General features: G+C 36.8%; 1 protein-coding gene across 6 annotated transcripts in view; it reads left to right on the top strand.

Annotated features, from left to right (window-relative positions):
* Window positions 1–17,404, top strand: part of ATP2C1 (ATPase secretory pathway Ca2+ transporting 1) — a 138,024-nt gene that overhangs the window by 98,873 nt on the left and 21,747 nt on the right. For 5 of the 6 annotated variants that reach the window (XR_015552173.1, XM_014789652.2, XM_014789643.2 and 2 more), the window contains 6 exons: window positions 1,211–1,367; window positions 4,004–4,174; window positions 5,477–5,574; window positions 14,534–14,584; window positions 15,516–15,682; window positions 16,997–17,065. Coding sequence is in view for 5 of the 6 variants with exons in the window: in XM_014789652.2 (XP_014645138.1) it covers window positions 1,211–1,367; window positions 4,004–4,174; window positions 5,477–5,574; window positions 14,534–14,584; window positions 15,516–15,682; window positions 16,997–17,065 (713 nt within the window). In the remaining variant the exon portion in view is untranslated. The remainder of the gene's footprint in view (window positions 1–1,210; window positions 1,368–4,003; window positions 4,175–5,476; window positions 5,575–14,533; window positions 14,585–15,515; window positions 15,683–16,996; window positions 17,066–17,404) is intronic. The other variant, XM_087430568.1, reaches the window with a different exon arrangement.

Raw genomic sequence — 17,404 nt, 5'->3', positions numbered from 1 at the left:
TTGATAAGGGCTATATATTACATGGAAAACTTTGGGAATGATTACTAATAGGTATAAAGAAAACTAAGCAAATAAAGAGGCAGTTATTAACTTTATAAAAGATAAAACTTGAACAGGAAAAGAAATATATTTGATTTATGTAGGCCATGGAAACAACATCATGCCTTCCTGCTGCCTCTCACTCCCTAATATCTGCTCACTAGTTACTTGGGGACCCAGGTAGATGGAAGCTCTGTCTCACTGTGAGCACAGACTGTCAGAGCAGGGGCAGGAGAATAGCACGTGATGAACTGGTTCCTCAATTTCCATTTGGATGTGACACAAGTACTACTCGTATTGATTGGCCAAAGCAAGTCACAGCTTACTTCAAAGTGGGAGAGAGGGGCGGAAATACATTCCTACCGTGTGCCTACAAGGAGAACTGGGATGTTTGTGAACTGTTCCAGTGACTAGCACTTTGCTCAGCAGTGGGGAGTCATAAAGTGAACAGGATACTGACAAATTTTGCTTTAACTATATTATAATGATGGGGAGAGGAGGAATAGGTAGTGGGAGTGGCCAAACTATCACCTGTCACAATAGATAGTGTATAAAATTGATAAGTGAAAAAGTAGCAGTATAAATTTATTTAAAGACATGGAGATAAATGCTAAGGAAAACAGCTGAAAGAGTTAAAATTAGTTTCCTCTGGAGTAGAACTAGAGGTGAGAAGATTTGGGCAGGGGACTGCAGTTTTTCATTGTAAGCTTTTGTATATTACTTTACCAGGATAAAAAAAGAAAAAGTCTGATAATACCCATAAGTACAAGGTGGTTGTGAGAATTAAATGGGATCACATATGTGCATATAATAGCAGCTAGAGAAAGCCTGAACCATTGCTTGTGGGCTTATGTTAGATCTCTTTCCTTTTCCTGTTGTGTTGTGAGTCCTCCCCAAATCTCAGAGTGCCTAATCTGGGGCTTAGTTGTAGCATTGCCTTCAGTGTGTGGGAGTGAGAGTGGGGAGTAGATGCTGTTTTCTATAGAGAGTGCAGAAAGCTCCCACATCTGAGCTTTTAATCTTCAGAGTTCAAGTGCCAGTCAAATCCTTAGGCTTGAGTAACTTCCCTGGGTACTTTGAGAAATGCATGCCACTTGTTTTTGGACTCCAATGACAGATATGTACAAGTTGAAATTAACTTGAATTTATTTGCGATGTTTTTTCTTCTTAGGACAGACCAGAGATTTGTTTTATGAAGGGTGCTTATGAACAGGTGATTAAGTATTGCACTACATACCAGAGCAAAGAGCAGACCTTGACACTCACTCAGCAGCAGAGAGATCTGTACCAACAAGAGAAGGCACGAATGGGCTCAGCAGGGCTCAGAGGTAAGACCATTTTAGCCTAGTCCCCTAGGGTGGAAAGGTAAAAGAAGGTATTCTTTTAACTGCAGATGAATTCATGCTTCACATCTGAGCTGTCCAGCTCGATTCCAGGCTTTGTAGAACCCTGCCATTTCTGAAGTGTTATGTTTTAGTTGGCTATTTGGCCCTCAAAACAAGGAAAGGTGGGAGTGCAGCAAAATATGAAATCTCTACACACCTGCAGTGGTCTTTGAGTAGGTGATAGAAATTTTATTTTAGACAAGTTTATCTTGTGAGAAGGGAGATGGATGGAGGAGAGTAATGTTACTTCTTCCTTATTTCATCACTTTGACTATCTTATTTGTTAAAAGATCTAAAATGCCTTGCTAAATATTGAAGTCTTAAGCTTCTAATTTGTTCTTTAAACTGAGGTGATTGCTTACTTGTTCCTCATTTGCTGACTCCCTTCCCTTGCCCTTCACCAGAGAGGTAAAGAAGTGCCCAGATTCTGCTTGTGCATATGCTGCTGACCAGTGGCGGGGAGAGAGGACCTGCTCTGCACACACACATCAGGCCACTTCTCCCAGGGACACCATGTGTAGGATTGAACAGGCAGGGGTTGGGGCCATACCTGATATTTACCTTCTAGATAGTCATCTGGCTTGTGGGGAATATATATACATACGCAGTCTCTCTCAAGGAAGTTGGAAGAGTTGCCTTCCTTAATTTTATTATTTTTACAAACTGGAAGTGAAACACTACAATTCCTGGGAGGAGAAAACAAGTTATGTAAAAAATATTCTTATTTGTGGTTCACTTGAGCAAGAGAAAGCTATTCTTGTGGCTTTATTTGAGGGCAGAGTTTTGTTATTCTTAACAGCTCACAGCAGGAGAGTTTCAAAGTTGGCTTGGATATAGAGACCCTGAAGGAGTGTTAAAGGTCTGGTATGTACTCCCTGTATCCCTTAATTTTTGGAACAGAGGTTTCACACTTTTTTGTTTTGACTAACTCGCTTCATCTGAAGGATTGTGGAGGTTTGTGCATGTGTGGTTTGGTGGTGTAACATCGTGAAATAGACAAGAGCTGGTAGCAGAAAAAAATCTTTGTTTCACAGGGCTTTGGGAGACACTTTGGTCCTTTGTCATTTGCTTTGCGTCTTTTCCTCTTCCTCTGCTTGTGCTCCATTTTCCTCCCCCCTCTGAAATTACCATAATGAAGAACAGAAAGATTTTCAGTTTAACTTGATAAGTACTTATCTTATAAAACTTAAGTCTCTTAAAATACATGTGGTCCTTAGTTTTGAAATGAGTGCGTTTTTACATTTTAGTTGGGGACGCTCCACATGAAAAAGGTCCACCTTACCCTTGTCCCAAACATTAGCACTAGATCTTCATTTGTGCTAAAGAAGCAAAGAAATAAATACAGGATACTAACCTCTGGGCTAATACCACCCCTCTACTGAGTGAGGGCCAAGAGCTGACCTCCCTTTCTTAGGATTTACTGACACACAAATTGATACTCACTGTCTCCTTCTGTTGCCATCTGCCTCTGTTCCAACACCAGCGACTGTCAAGTGGTTCATTCCCTCTAGGGGAAAGCTTTGGGGCCCACATCTACATAAAGAGTTAGGTATATGACTCTTACATTGGAAAAATAGAAGTTATTTGCCTCTAACCTTGGTTTTCCACATATGTGTAATTCTCCATACCTTCTGCTTGAATAAGAATCGATACTTCCTATGATCTCTCTGGGACTTTTCAGTTTCTCCATGAGATACATATGTTTAGTTTGTGTGCTTTTTTGTGTTTTCTATTTGGTAAGTTGTTCAGTCTAATACTATCCCAGATGGGTATCCCTTTGGCTCATAAGGTAGCTACTGGAGGTTCTAGAATTCTGAGAATAAAGTAAATGATATTTGAAAATGAACGGTACTTTATGCTGTATCTTAAGTGTCCAAGGATGACAGAAAACTAACTATAAATAATGATATGGTGATGTTATTTATATACTCTTAGAGAACCAATGTTACAAATAAGAAACCTGTTATTGTTATGGAAAGAGTGCAAGAATCCAAACTATTGGTATTAGTGGTTTTAGGATCCCTTTACAGATTAACTTTTCCTCCCAGCGTTTTTCATGTACAAAATTGTTACATGTTGTGTATAGTTAATTAATGCAGCCTTCTTTTCAAGCTATTGAATTGTTCTAGAGACGTGTAAAATGGAAAGATGAAGATACATTAGAAGCCATCTTCAAATGTGTCTGTTTAAAATGACTTTAAAGCTCAGCAAACCTATAGTTTCTCCAAATAATTGATTATATTTTCTAAAGAGCCAATAGTTCATGTTGAAAGGAGCTGTATGTTGTTACTATATGAAAATATTTTTTTCACTCCTCACTTGCCTTCTATTCTTAACGGTTCTTTATGCTTATTCTTTTTAATTTTTAATAGCTTAAAGCAACCCCATATCTAGAACCATTAAACTCGGATATCTTAGCATGTAATAATTTTGATTTTTAAAGATTGTATAACTACAATGACATTATAGTCTTAAGTGATTTATTTGAGAAGTGTTACTGTCTCCAGCTTTTGTCAAGTAAATTCTAATGTTTTTGTGACTTACGTTTTCTTTGTTGGATTTTATTATTATTTCCTAAGTTCTTGCTTTGGCTTCTGGTCCTGAACTGGGACAGCTGACATTTCTTGGCCTGGTGGGAATCATTGATCCTCCTAGAACTGGTGTGAAAGAAGCTGTTACAACACTTATTGCCTCTGGAGTATCAATAAAAATGATTACTGGAGACTCACAGGAGACTGCAGTTGCAATCGGTATAGCTAGGCTGCTTCCTTTTGTTTTTGATAGTTTTTCTTAAATTACTGCAGTGCATAGTTTTGTGAACCATTAGACATGAAGTGTGTTTACATAATATTGAGTTATACAGTTAAAATGGACTCATGTTTGCTCATACCCTATATAAAATTTTGGGCAAAATTTATTTTAAAAAGTAATGCTAGTAATTGAAAATATATAACTAAATCATTATGAAATCACATATGTATTTTAGTCACAAAAGGATAGTTGATTATTTTTAGCCTCATAATGAAGGTTATTGTGAGGTTACTGTGCTGATGGATAAAAGCACTAGATCATGACTGTGAAAGGAAATGTGAAATTTAGTTTTTCCTTTCAACTTGGGTATAATTTTCAAAGCAGACTTGTACCTAATTTGAAAGAAAATAGCTTGTGTCTATATTTCTGTTGTCTCATCATATGTATGCCTATGTTGTTTGAATGCCATTTCAGATTACCTTAAGAAGTAAAAGGAAAAAAAATGGACATGAAAGTTAATCTCCCAGAGCCTGTAAACTATAATTCATACTGATAAATTTAAACAGTTTGCAAAAGTCCATTAATTCTGATTTTATTAATGTGGAGAGAGACTAGGACAGGAGTTTCACACTTTATGTTACCTAAGAAGAATATGTCACTAGAAACATAACATTGTTGGGAAGATTATACTTAGAAAAACTTACCAACATTTATTTTCATTTACATATAACTACATGATTACCATAGATCCACCACTGTTTTGTCTGGCTTTGGATATTTTACTTAAAACGTACTCTAGGGCTGGCCCCGTGGCTTAGCAGTTAAGTGCGCACGCTCCGCTGCTGGCGGCCCGGGTTCGGATCCCAGGCGCGCACCGGCGCACTGCTTCTCCGGCCATGCTGAGGCCGCGTCCCACGTACAGCAACTAGAAGGATGTGAAACTATGATGTACAACTATCTACTGGGGCTTTGGGGGAAAAAAAAATAAATAAAATTATTTAAAAAAACTGCTGAGCAGAACCTGGTTGGCCTTGTTTCAGTTCTTAGGTATGGTAGGTTAAATTGTGAAAACTCTCTATTCTTAAATTAAAAAAAAAAATAAAACAAACAGAAAACTCCAGACTATTTACTAATTCAGATAGGTTTATCTTACCAGTAGTTTGTCTTGTGATCCCTTGATGGTAAAGATATTTTATACTTAAAAAGAGAGTGGATGACATGTATTAAATGAGCACTATGTTGACTAGCCTGTCAAGCAAACCCAATTGATTGATTATGTTTTCTCTCCAATTTCACTTTAGCTAGTCGTCTGGGATTGTATTCAAAAACTTCCCAGTCAGTCTCAGGAGAAGAAATAGATGCAATGGAGGTCCCACAGCTTTCACAAATAGTACCGAAGGTAGGCCTAAACTGAAACCTTTTAGACTGAAAGGGCTTATTCTAAGTGCTGCCATTTCTACTGCTATTTTAATGAACCTGTTATTCAAATTTGTTGGTCCAAATCATGAATCTTATCATTGAAATGAGTCTTATCATTGAGAGTATTTATGATGTGATCATTATGAATATCAGTGCAAGACCTCTGGGGAAGGTACTATGGAAATTAACAAGTTGTATTGTATTTATAAAGTATAGAGTGGAGAGGACCATTACTTTATACTTCTTACCCTTTTGTTGTATTTTAGTTGTAGCATGAGTATGTAATGCTTTTTTAAAAAGTTGAGTTATCATTTACATACAATAAAATTCACTCTTTTTAATGTATGGTTCTAAGTTTTGACAAATACATGTGGTCTCGTAACCATCACCACAGTCAAGATATAGAACAGTTCCATCATACCCCAAAATTCTCTTGTGCCTTTTTACAGTCAACTCCTCCCTCTACGTCCAGCACTTGGCAACCACTGATTTGTTTTCTGTCCCTATAGTTTTGGCTTTTCTAGAATGCTGTAAAAATGGAGTCATATAGTATGAGGCTTTTGAATCTGCTGCTTTCAGTTAGCATAATGCATTTGAGATTTATCCATGTTGTTTGTGTGTATTAGTAGTTTTTTTTTGTTTATTGCTGAGTAGTATTCCACTGTATGGGTGTATGTTACCTATTCACCAGTTTAAAGACATAGGGATTATTTCCAGTTTTTGCCGATTGTGAATAAAACTACTATAAACATTTGTGTATAGATTTTTGTATGAAAATAAATTTTCATTTCTCTTCAGTAAATTCCTAAGGGTAATTGCTGGGTTATATGGTTAAGGTATGTTTAACTCTGTAAGAAACTGCCAAGTTGTTTTAAAAGGTGGCTTTATTATTTCACATTCCTACCAGCAATGTTTGAAAGTTGCAATTGCTCTGCATCCTCACCAGCACATGGGATTGTCAGTTCCCCCATCCTGTATTCTAACTGGTATATAGTGGTATCTTATTGTGGTTTTAATTTGCATTTCTCCCACAACTAATGATGTTGAGTATCTTTTCGTGTGCTTATTTGCCATTCAGTAGTATATCTTTAGTGAAGTGTCTGCCCTGCCTACTTTTAAAATATTGAGTTTATTTTCTTACTGAATTTTGAGAGTTGTTAATATAATACAATATGGTACAAGTCCTTTATCAGATATTTGATTTGAAAATATTTTTTCATAGTCTGTTGCTTATCTTTTTGTTATATTAACACTGTATTTCAAAGAGCAGAAGTTTTAAATTCTACTGAAGTCCAGTTTATCATTTTTTTCTTTTATGGCTCATGCTTTTGATGGCTTATCTAAGGACTATTTGCCTCATCCAAGGTCACAAAGATTTCTTATGTTTTCTTCTAGAAGTCCTTTTTTTTTTTTTTTTTTTTTTGTGAGGAAGATCAGCCCTGAGCTAACATCTGCCAATCCTCCTCTCTTTGCTGAGGAAGACTGACCCTGGGCTAACATCCATGCCCATCTTCCTCCACTTTATATGGGATGCCGCCACAGCATGGCTTGATAAGCGGTGCGCTCCCGGGATCTGAACCGGCAAACCCCGGGCCGCCGCAGCGGAGCACGTGCTTAACTGCTTGCGCCACCGGGCTGGCCCCTCTTCTAGAAGTCTTATTTTTGGGTTTTGCACTAAGGTCTGTGATCCATTTTGAATTAATTTTGGCATATGTTGTGAGAAATGGTTTAAGGTTCATTTTTTTGCATGTGGATGTTCAGTTGTTCCAGCACCATCTGTTGAAAAGATTGTCCTTTTTTTTTTTAGTTTAAATAAATTTTTCAAGAAAACCTCCTTTTTTCATTGAAATGCCTTTTTAGCTTTGATTGTAATGCATTTCTAACTAATTATTTAGAGGAAAAAATGGTATTTCATGTCCTACAGTACAGTAACTTGTTTAGAGCCAAGTTCCCTGGTGTGAGATTAACTTATTTAATTGTCTTGGGATGCTTTGAGGGGGCTTAACAAAGCCTGATTTGGGGGTACACAAATCCCATAGGAAGGGCTCCATAAGAGGTAGGCAGCATTCTTGCATCCAAGTTGTTGACAGTTCAGATTTTTTGTACTCATTGTTGCTTGACTTGTTTATGCACGTATATTTGTATGTCCTTTAAAATAAGTGCTTATTATCTGGCATTTATTAGCCATTTTCTAGCAATTCATTGACAGTACAAAAATGTGCTACCTTCTTAACTTCACTTATTTTACACTCACAACTGCAAGTTATATCTTTAGAATGCTGAATTTTTTTTTTTTTTTGTGAGGAATATTGGCCCTAAGCTAACGTATGTTGACGATCTTTCTCTGTTTTATGTGTGGGACATCACCACAGCATGGTTTGATGAGCAGTGTGTCAGTCCGCGCCCAGGACTCAAACCTGCCAATCCCAGGCCACTGAAGCAGAGCGCGCGAACTTAACCGCTACGCCACTGACCCAGCCATGAACACTGAATTTTCAAAAATTATTTCCACATCTTAACTTAAAGCTTGTCTTTTTATAATACTTTTTTCTGATTAGAAAATTTATGAGTTAGTACTATATGCTCCTTGTAGAAAAATTGGAAAACTGAGAAAAGTAAGAGCTACAATGCAAGCTGCCTGTAATGCAGTCCAGATACTGAGAGGTTATACACCCACAGAGCATCCAAGATAATAAAATAAGGTAACCCCTGTCTTTTTTTTTAAATTTAACAAAACCAGTTGGTATTTTATAGTGTTGAAACCTGAACATTCATTTAATGTAACTTCAGCATCCCTAAAATCATTAGTTATTTTTATGAAATATGTTTTTGATAGCTGCACAATATTTTGCTTTGGTATACTTTGGTATACATGGCAAATTTATGGTTATATAACTATTTTCTTGTTGAAATTTTACCTTCTATTTATTTTTTTTACTGTAAATAATACTTTAAGGATGGTAACAGTAGCAACCATTTACTGTGTGCCGGGCAATGCATATATTACATACATTATCTGTTTACACCTGACAGCCACCTTGTAAAAGGTAGGCAACTCCATTTTTACAGATATGGAAATTGAGGCCTCAAAAACTTGGGAGACTTTACCGAAGTCTCAGGGCTGGTGACTGGTAGCATTGGCATTGGGACTGGAACCCAGGTCTTTGTGACTCCAGACTTCATCATCTGTTGCTTACTGATTCACTGAACATTTTTGTACATAAGACTTTATACTTATCTCTGGTTATTTCTAGAGAATAAATTCCTACATGTGAAGTGATTGGACCCCAGTGATCAACACATTTGTAAAGCTCTTAACACGTGTGGTGAATTGTCCTTTGAAAAAGTTTTAGTTTATATTTCCACAAACTTCACCTCATACAGTAGCATTAAGTCCCTAGACCTCCAGCCTCACTTGCAGTTAGATTTTAGATGTAGTTACTAATAGAAATGCACTATTTTGCTCGTCCACGTTTTCTGTTTCTCAAGTTCTAATCACTTATGAATGCTATTTTCAGAGCATCTGGGAGCAGTGCAGGTATTGCTTTGTTTTAAATTTAGTGGGGAAAGTGTTTGCGTATTTGAACAGAACTTTTTGTGTGTGTCCTATCCTGATATTTTCTTCCTGACATTTATTTCTGAAAGAATAAATCCTGTATTGGGTTCCCCGGGGATATTGGGACAGAGTGTACATTAGTAAATATATGTGAAATCTGCAGTTAATTAAACATTTTCCCATTAGACATTCGTTCAACCTTTTCTTTCAAACCTTTTCCCAGAGATGCTAACGAGTAGTGAAACTGACGTTTGAAATTTCATTTTATTTGCTTTCTTCAGTTCGTTCTCTGGCTCTCTGTTAAGAGTGCTAATGAATTCTGAAAACCAACTTAAAGGTAGTTAGAGAAGGAAGAAGCAAATTGCATCATCAGCCTGGACAAATTACATCATTGGTCTTTTTCCACAAGAGTTTTTGTGCATTAATTATGGCAGATACCCTGATGCTATTCCAAAGAGATTAAAACAATATAAAACCTAAGCCTTGTGAGAAGCTCATTGACTTGCTTAAAGTTATCCTACTCTAAAGAGGAATTTCATAAATACCAGGGCTTCCTTCCAGATATTTCATGTCTTTTGAATACCTAAGTCTTTTCTCCAAATATTATTAATGAATTTTTTAGTCTTTTGAGCTTAGCTGGACTCCCCACCTCTCTGTGTCCCCGAACGTCCACCCCAGCTTCTTTTCCCCACTTCACCTTGCGTTCATGTAAATCTCTTATAGACAATATGTATACTTGGTCTTAGGCTTTTACTTCAGATCAGTTTGAATAGCTTTTCTTTTATTAGTGTTACAAACAAACACTTTTCTTCTAAATTGCCAGCTCACTGGGGTTTTCCCATATGTACTAAAATCATATTAATTCTGTTCCTCATTAAAATGTTTTTCAGCTTTCCTCTTTCCATGATTTAATCACACATTCCAGATCTCTTAACGTTTCTCTGTCTTTTTGACCTCGAGTCAATTAAAAAGTAATATAGAAACTGAATTTTGCTTAATTATTTGTGAAGTCCATCTGGGAGTGCTCGGTGTTTTTTATTTCTTCCAGTGTGTCCTATCTTTCCCATTGATAAAAGTGGACATCCTCTTTTCTTCTTCGTTTTTTATAGCAGTACCTCCATTTGTATTTCTATTGAACCTATTAACCAAGTTCCTGTAATATAATCCCAATTTGTGTTTAATTTTTGGTAGGTTTTAGAGACTTATTTCAGTCACCTATTTTTTCTTCAATGTGTCAGGTATCTTTTTATCTGTCCTGGAAGATTTGGGGACTTTTGGCAGGTTATTTTAATGCCAGGAACACTTTTTTCACTAACCCCTCCTTTAACATTTTCCTACTTTCTTATTTTCATAACTTCCTTTCCCTTGGACTCCTTGTCTGTTAACATTGATCAAAAGAACTGTGAGTACTGACCTCTAACATGACACTGCAAAGAAAGACCCATGAGAAGAGAAAAATACTCTTGCAGGTTCCTTCTGAAAATAGCCTTTTCCCCTCCCTTTGGTGATTTTTACCTTTCCCTCCCATATTATTCCCTAAACTCGCTCCTTGTCTGACAAAGTTCTACTTCTTTCCCACTGTCTTTTTACCATCCTATCATCCTCATCCTGTCTTCTCCTCTCCTGCTTCTAAACGACAGTGATTTCATTATGTGCTTATCTTTAGTCAGTGTATTCCCCTTTTCTAGGTAGAGAAACAGACATAAAGGTGAAAAGATTATGAATAGAGGAAATTCAGTTACCCCCAAGTTTAATCCTAGCTCTGGGATATATAATGAGATAGTTCAATTTTTAGTCATTTCTTTTTGGTGTGTTTGTTTGTTTTTAGTATCTAATTTCTCCAGGCCATAATTCTGTGTCACTAAATTTCAATATTTTTACTCAACTAAAAAATTGACCTGCTCATCTTTGTGTTTTAAGAACAAATTTTACTCTGTGCAATCTTATGTATCACGTGTAAAACACCAAGTGAGTCTTCAGCTTTGCATTGAGATCTGCTTAGTCTCAAAGCAGCTGCTCTTATTTTTGAGTTGCCATCACAGCTATGAAATGCTAAAATCTCATATCAAGTAATAGGTGTACTGGATGCATGCCAAATAAGTTGTTATTCTACAAAAGAACTATGCTTTCAGTCCAACAATTGGCTTGTCATCCTCACTGCTGTTGTTGGTGATAACCCGTAGTGGCTATAAAGGAGTGATTTGCAGTGGTTCAAATGATTTGCAGGAGAACAAAGGCAAAAGTTTACTCTATATAACCTGAGTATTTGTAATTAGCCTTTTATTTAAATATTCTGTAAGATCTGCAGCCTTTGCTAAACACTCTTGTTCTTCGGTGCTGTGTGCTACATGATTAATTTCTGCAGTAATGTAGAATTTCCACTTAGAAGGTAACCAGTATACTTTAAATACATGTGTAGTTTAGTGCTTTATAAGACACACTAAAGTTTCTCAATAGATTTTTGAACATTTTTTGAAGGAAGAATATTCTCCCAATATGAGTTGTGTGATTCATGGTTATCTAGAGAACCTAGGGATAATCAGTAATGTGATATTATAGTTAAACTGAGTCATTTGCCTAAGAATGTAATTCTCTTTTGTTTTAGACTTTTATTAAAATTAGGAGAGAACCTGAGAACAGTCTTTACGATGGTACTTAGATTTATTCATTCATTTTATATGTATTTATAGAGCACTAGAGGAACAGGGCAAAATTCTCCGCCTTCATGGAGCTTTTAGTCTAAGATAAGTAAATATGTATTATGTTAGATAAGTGCTAAAGAATGCCGAAAAAAGCAGGAAAGAGAGATATGAAAGATTGAAGAGGGAGATTGAAATTTTTAGATAACATGACTAGGAAAGGCCTCACTGAGAAGGTACTATTTGACACAAGGGGCGGGCCATATGAAATCTGAGGGAGTAGCACCCCAGACCAAGGGAACACAGAGGCAAAGGCCTTGAGGAGAGCCTGCCTGGCACGTTTCAGGAACAGTGAGGAGGCCAGTGCAGCTCACCTGGGAAAATGTTAATGACAGGGGAGGGGACATGTACTTCATACGGGACTTGGTAGATAATCAAAGACTTTGGCACTCATTCTGAGGGAGATGGGAAGTCATCAGAGAGTTTTGAGCAGAGGACAGATGTGATCTGACTTCTGTTTTAACAGTTTCATTCTGGCCACTGTGTTGAGAATAGACTGCAGGAGGCAAGGGCGGAAATAAGAAAGTCAGTTCAGAGATATTGGCCCAGGGTGTTGGCAGTGAATTCAGATTAAGGGGGTTGAATTCTGGATATGTTTGAGGATGGAGCCAGTGGGATTTGCTGTCAAACTGCTGGTGGCATGTGAGAAAAAAGCAGGAATCAAGAATGGCTCCCAAAATTTAGAGCCTGAGCTACTGCAAAGATGTACTTGCCATTAGCAGCGGATATGAAGGAGCACATTTTTTTGGAAATTATAGGGGTTCAGTTTGGGATATGTTTAAGTCTGAGATGAGACATCCAAGAGGAAATGTGGAGTAGGTCGGTGGATTAGTTTCATGTATCTGGATTTCAGAAAAGATGTTCTGGGCTGGAGATAAAAATGCATATAAATAAAATCCAAATCTTTAAGGCTGGATGAGATCACCTAGGGAGAGGTAGGGGATTCTTAGACCTCTTATAGAGAAGAGTCCAAGGACTGACTCCTGGAATATTCCAGCATTCAGACTTCAGGGAGGTCTGGAGGAACCTGCACAAGAGGAGCAGCCGGAAAGGTAGGAGGAAGACCAGGAGAGTATATGGTGGTCATGGAAGCCAAGAGAAGAAGGTGTTTGAGGAGGAGGGAGTTATCAGCTATGTTAGGGTGCTGCTGAGAGGTTAAGTCAGATAAGATATGACTATTGGTGTTAGCAATGTGGGGAGGTCTTTGGTACTCTTGAATAGGGGTTTCAGTGCAGAGGTGGTGGTAACAACCTGATTGGGATGGATTCAGGAGAGAATGGGAAGGGAGAAATGCGAGATGGCAAGTGTAGGCAACTCCCTAGAGGGGTTTTGCTATGAAGAGAAGGGGAAATGTAGGGTGGCAGGTGAAAGGGGAAATTTTTGTTTTATTTAAATTGATGGAATACCAACATATTTGTATACTGATGTTAAAGATGCAGCAGTGAGGAGAAAATTTTGATGTAAGGGGGGAGAATTTCTGGAGCAGTGATCTTAAATAGGTAAGAAGGTGGAATATTTGATATTCACTAGAAGCATATTCAGTTCATCTGTAGTAAAAGGAGAGAAGGAAAGGACAGTGCATGGATACAAATACTGGATAGTGGGAATTGTGGAAATTCTCTTCTGATTCTGTTTTCTTTGAAGCAGGAAACAAGGTTGTCAGTTGAGAGTGAGATTGGAGAACGGGATAAACTGGAAATATGAGGACAGAAAACTAGTATGAACTAACCCTCTAGGATAGTAGGAAAGAGAGTGGTGTGTTATGTGGATGGTAAAATCACCATGACTTGGAAGTGTTGTTGGAGAGGGTGACAGTGAGACAGAAGTTAAAATCTTTGTGAAACATGGGGGAGTGACCTCTGGAGCAGTGAATACCTGAATTTAGAGGGAAGTGTAATCTCATGTGACATTCAAAACTGAGGTTTTATGAATAAAGAGAATGGAGGACACTTACCTCCCTCTAGGCTCTCCTGGTGGTACTCTTTGAGTGGACTGTAGGTATGGCCCGTGTTTTGTGGAAAAATTAGGTTAGGGTAATGTGGAAAAGAGTGGAGGATACAGGGGATTTTGTTGATGACTGACTTTGAGGTACAGTGAAAGGGTTTCAGGAGACCAGAAGATCAGATCAGAAAAAGCGATTAAATATACGGGTTGGAGAGATAAGATCATATAAGCAGTTGGAGATATAATGGGGGAGAGCCTAATGAATTAACCTGAATAAAAGAGAAAAAGCAGACACTGACACTGTTTAAAAAAAAAAAAAAAAGGCTCTACAGACACTGAGGAACAGCTGTTCTTTGTCTCTCCTGAAGACAGAACAAAAGGAGAAAACTGTTTTAGTTGTATGCCAGTGTCATGAGGAAACAGATGCAAGAGAGAGCTTTTCCTTCATCCGTCTCTGAAACATTTCAAGAGTAAGGCCGTTTTCTCTTCAGAGCTTAAACATAATGGAATAAATTGAATAACTTATTTAGATTGTATATTTCCTGTGGTACCTTTGGTCAAGTTTGAAATGACCGTGTCATATGAGTATCTTAACAAACATGGCATATTGTTAAGCTTGATCTCGGTGGCAGATTAAATGTTTAAATTGATAATTTAAAAAAATTGTTAGTTATAAGTGCATAGGTTATTCTGATATTTCTTAACATTGAAGATTTTTAGCGTATCCTGTGTTTTAACAGGTTGCAGTATTTTACAGAGCTAGTCCAAGGCACAAGATGAAAATTATTAAGGTGGGTCTCTAAGAATCAGATTGTTTTATCTCTGTATTCAAAAAGCTACTTCTTGTCTTTCGTTATGTTTGCATTACTATTGATTGTATTGATAGTATTGATAAAGCATTAATGTCAGAAGTATTGTGAAGCAAAACAGGTGATTTTTCTTTTTCTTAAAGCCTGAAATGGAAACACTAATAGAGAATTTAGTTAGCAAAGGAATATGTAGAAGAAAACTTTAATGAAATATCTGCAAATACATCCTTTAAACAATTGAACAGTGTAGAAGTATGTTCTGACAGGAGTCCATAGCCAAATTAGAAACTGAATAAATAGAGCAAGAAGTAAAAAATGTTATGAGTGTGAACAATATTTAAAAGGCCATGTTATTTGTATATATTAGTCAGATGTATATAAAGCACCTGACATAGTGTTCATTATTTAGTGGACTTCAGTTACTAATCATGATAGTCCTCCATTGTATTAGGTCCGAGTTTCTCAATCTTAGTGCTGTTGACATTTTGGACTGAATAATTCTTCATTGTGAGGGGCTGTCCTATGAATTGTAGGATGTTTAGCAGCATCCCTGACCCCCACCTTCTAGATGCCAGTAGCATCCCCCAAGTCATGACGATCAAAAATGTCTTCACACACTGCCAGATGTCCCTTAGGTGGTAAAATTGCCCCTGAGAACCACTGTGTAGTTGACTTTAGATCAGACTTGAGACATATAGTTCTCACACATGTGACTGTTAATAGCATCTTTTTCTAAGCTTTGTTTTAAGACCTCCATATATTGATGTTTATTGAAAAATTGGTAGTCTATATTATTTCCAAGCTTGATTTTTGTGAAAAAAATAGAGAAGATTTGTTTATCCCTTTGTCTGTCTGGAAGCAACACTTTTATCAGAATTCCTCCCTCCTCCCCTTCTCCCCTCCCCAACTCCAGTCTCTACAGAAGAATGGGTCAGTTGTAGCCATGACAGGAGATGGAGTAAATGATGCAGTTGCTCTAAAGGCTGCAGACATTGGAGTGGCAATGGGTCAGACCGGCACAGATGTTTGCAAAGAGGCAGCAGACATGATCCTGGTGGATGATGATTTCCAAACCATAATGTAAGTTTTGTTTCAGTGGATGTGCCTCAGAAAATCTTCTCCCATCTCAGACAATTCAACTGGAAAAGAATTGGCAGTATTTAAACATTGGATGAACTATTTTACTAGGTTAATTAATCTTGTTTTATGGCCTAGTGTGTAGTTTTGGAGAAAATTATTTGTATGGAATGGAAAGGACTTCGTAAGTGGCAGGGCCATTCATTTAAGAAATATTTACCGAGTGCTAGCCAAGTGTCATATCTTTCTGGCCGCTAGTGTAGTAGTACAGCAGCTGACCTTCATGGGGCCTTTATTCTAGTTAAATTTAGGCTCAGAAATGTGCGTGTGCATGGCCTTACAATAAGATAATCAAGTTCTCATCCGTACCTATTTCGTTATGTCAGTATTTGTTCATGTTGTCAATGACAATTTATTAAGTTTGAATAGCTTTGTCTGTTTCAGCCACAGTTTGTAATTGATTTAAGATTCTTATGTAATACCTGGTGGTGTCAGTTTTACAGTGATCAGGTGGGGGTCACTTGAATCCAGTTTTTTGATAATCACCTATTGAATGACCTGAGTCTTACTCAGTTCAGTGATATGTGCTAATTACGTGCTTCATGAACCCATTGTGGACTAAGGTGGAGCATGTGGGAGCTCAGGACTCAGAATTGCCAAGCTCTTGTAAGGATGTAAGATTTTTTTCTTTCCATTCTTAGAATTGTATAGAAATCTTGGAAGAAAGGGGAAGTTGTTTTAAAAACACATATTTTCCTAGATTCAGCCAAATGAATGAGAGAATTAACATGAATCTTTGTAAACCGTATTCTTTATATAATTCTGCTACAACATATATCTGTGTGTAGGAGCAACAAATAGCATAAATTCTATAGTTCTTATCTCACTTAATTCCTGACATACATTAATTTAACCCCTTACCATGCATGCATCTTATACCTTTAAGAAAAATAAACTTGGAGGGGTAAAGAAGATCATTATTTTAGTATTATAAGTGTGTGGTATTGTCTTGTAGAAAGACAATATATTATTTTAATGTTGAAATATCTTCTTAAGAATAAGAATTTTAATGTTGTATAATGAAATTAGTTTAGGTAGAGGTTAGCAGGCTTGACTTTAATTCCTTGCTAGAATAATGTTTTCATAATTTTTTCTAATCTTAATTATTTGGAGAAAATAATAGATTCTTTTAGTGATGTGTATGTTATATCAGTTGGAAATTTGTTTTCAAAATTAGCTCCACAGTATGTTAGTATGGATATATCTTTATTTTTGTGTGATAATATTTTCTCACTTAATTTTGTTTTTAAATTTCAGGTCTGCAATTGAAGAGGGTAAAGGGATTTATAATAACATTAAAAATTTTGTTAGATTCCAACTGAGCACGTAAGTTTACAAGAAGTTTGTCACCATGGGTCTTATAGATAAATTATATGAAAATTAGAATTCAGGCAGAATGCCTAGAAGCTTCTGGGCTCTTTCTGACTGTTGTTCATATGTAAGTTTTCCAAAATGAAAATTAATTCTATCTTAAAATTTAAAATGGCATGATAACTGTTTTGGTTCTAAATGTGATAATTAGATATCTATATTATCATCAAAATATATAAACCTTGTGTTTTATTTAATAGCTCCTGAAATAACTAAGAAAGAAATGTCAGATCTTAGTGTTTCCTCTTAGTATCTTTTTCCAAAAGTTGAAGGGCTTTTCTGTAGTCAAGAAAC

This window comes from Ceratotherium simum, chromosome 5 (genome assembly GCF_057802395.1).
Source record: "Ceratotherium simum simum isolate JZ-2026a chromosome 5, ASM5780239v1, whole genome shotgun sequence".
In the NCBI taxonomy this organism is placed as follows: Eukaryota; Metazoa; Chordata; class Mammalia; order Perissodactyla; family Rhinocerotidae; genus Ceratotherium; species Ceratotherium simum.
This window is presented reverse-complemented; position numbering and strand designations above follow the sequence as displayed.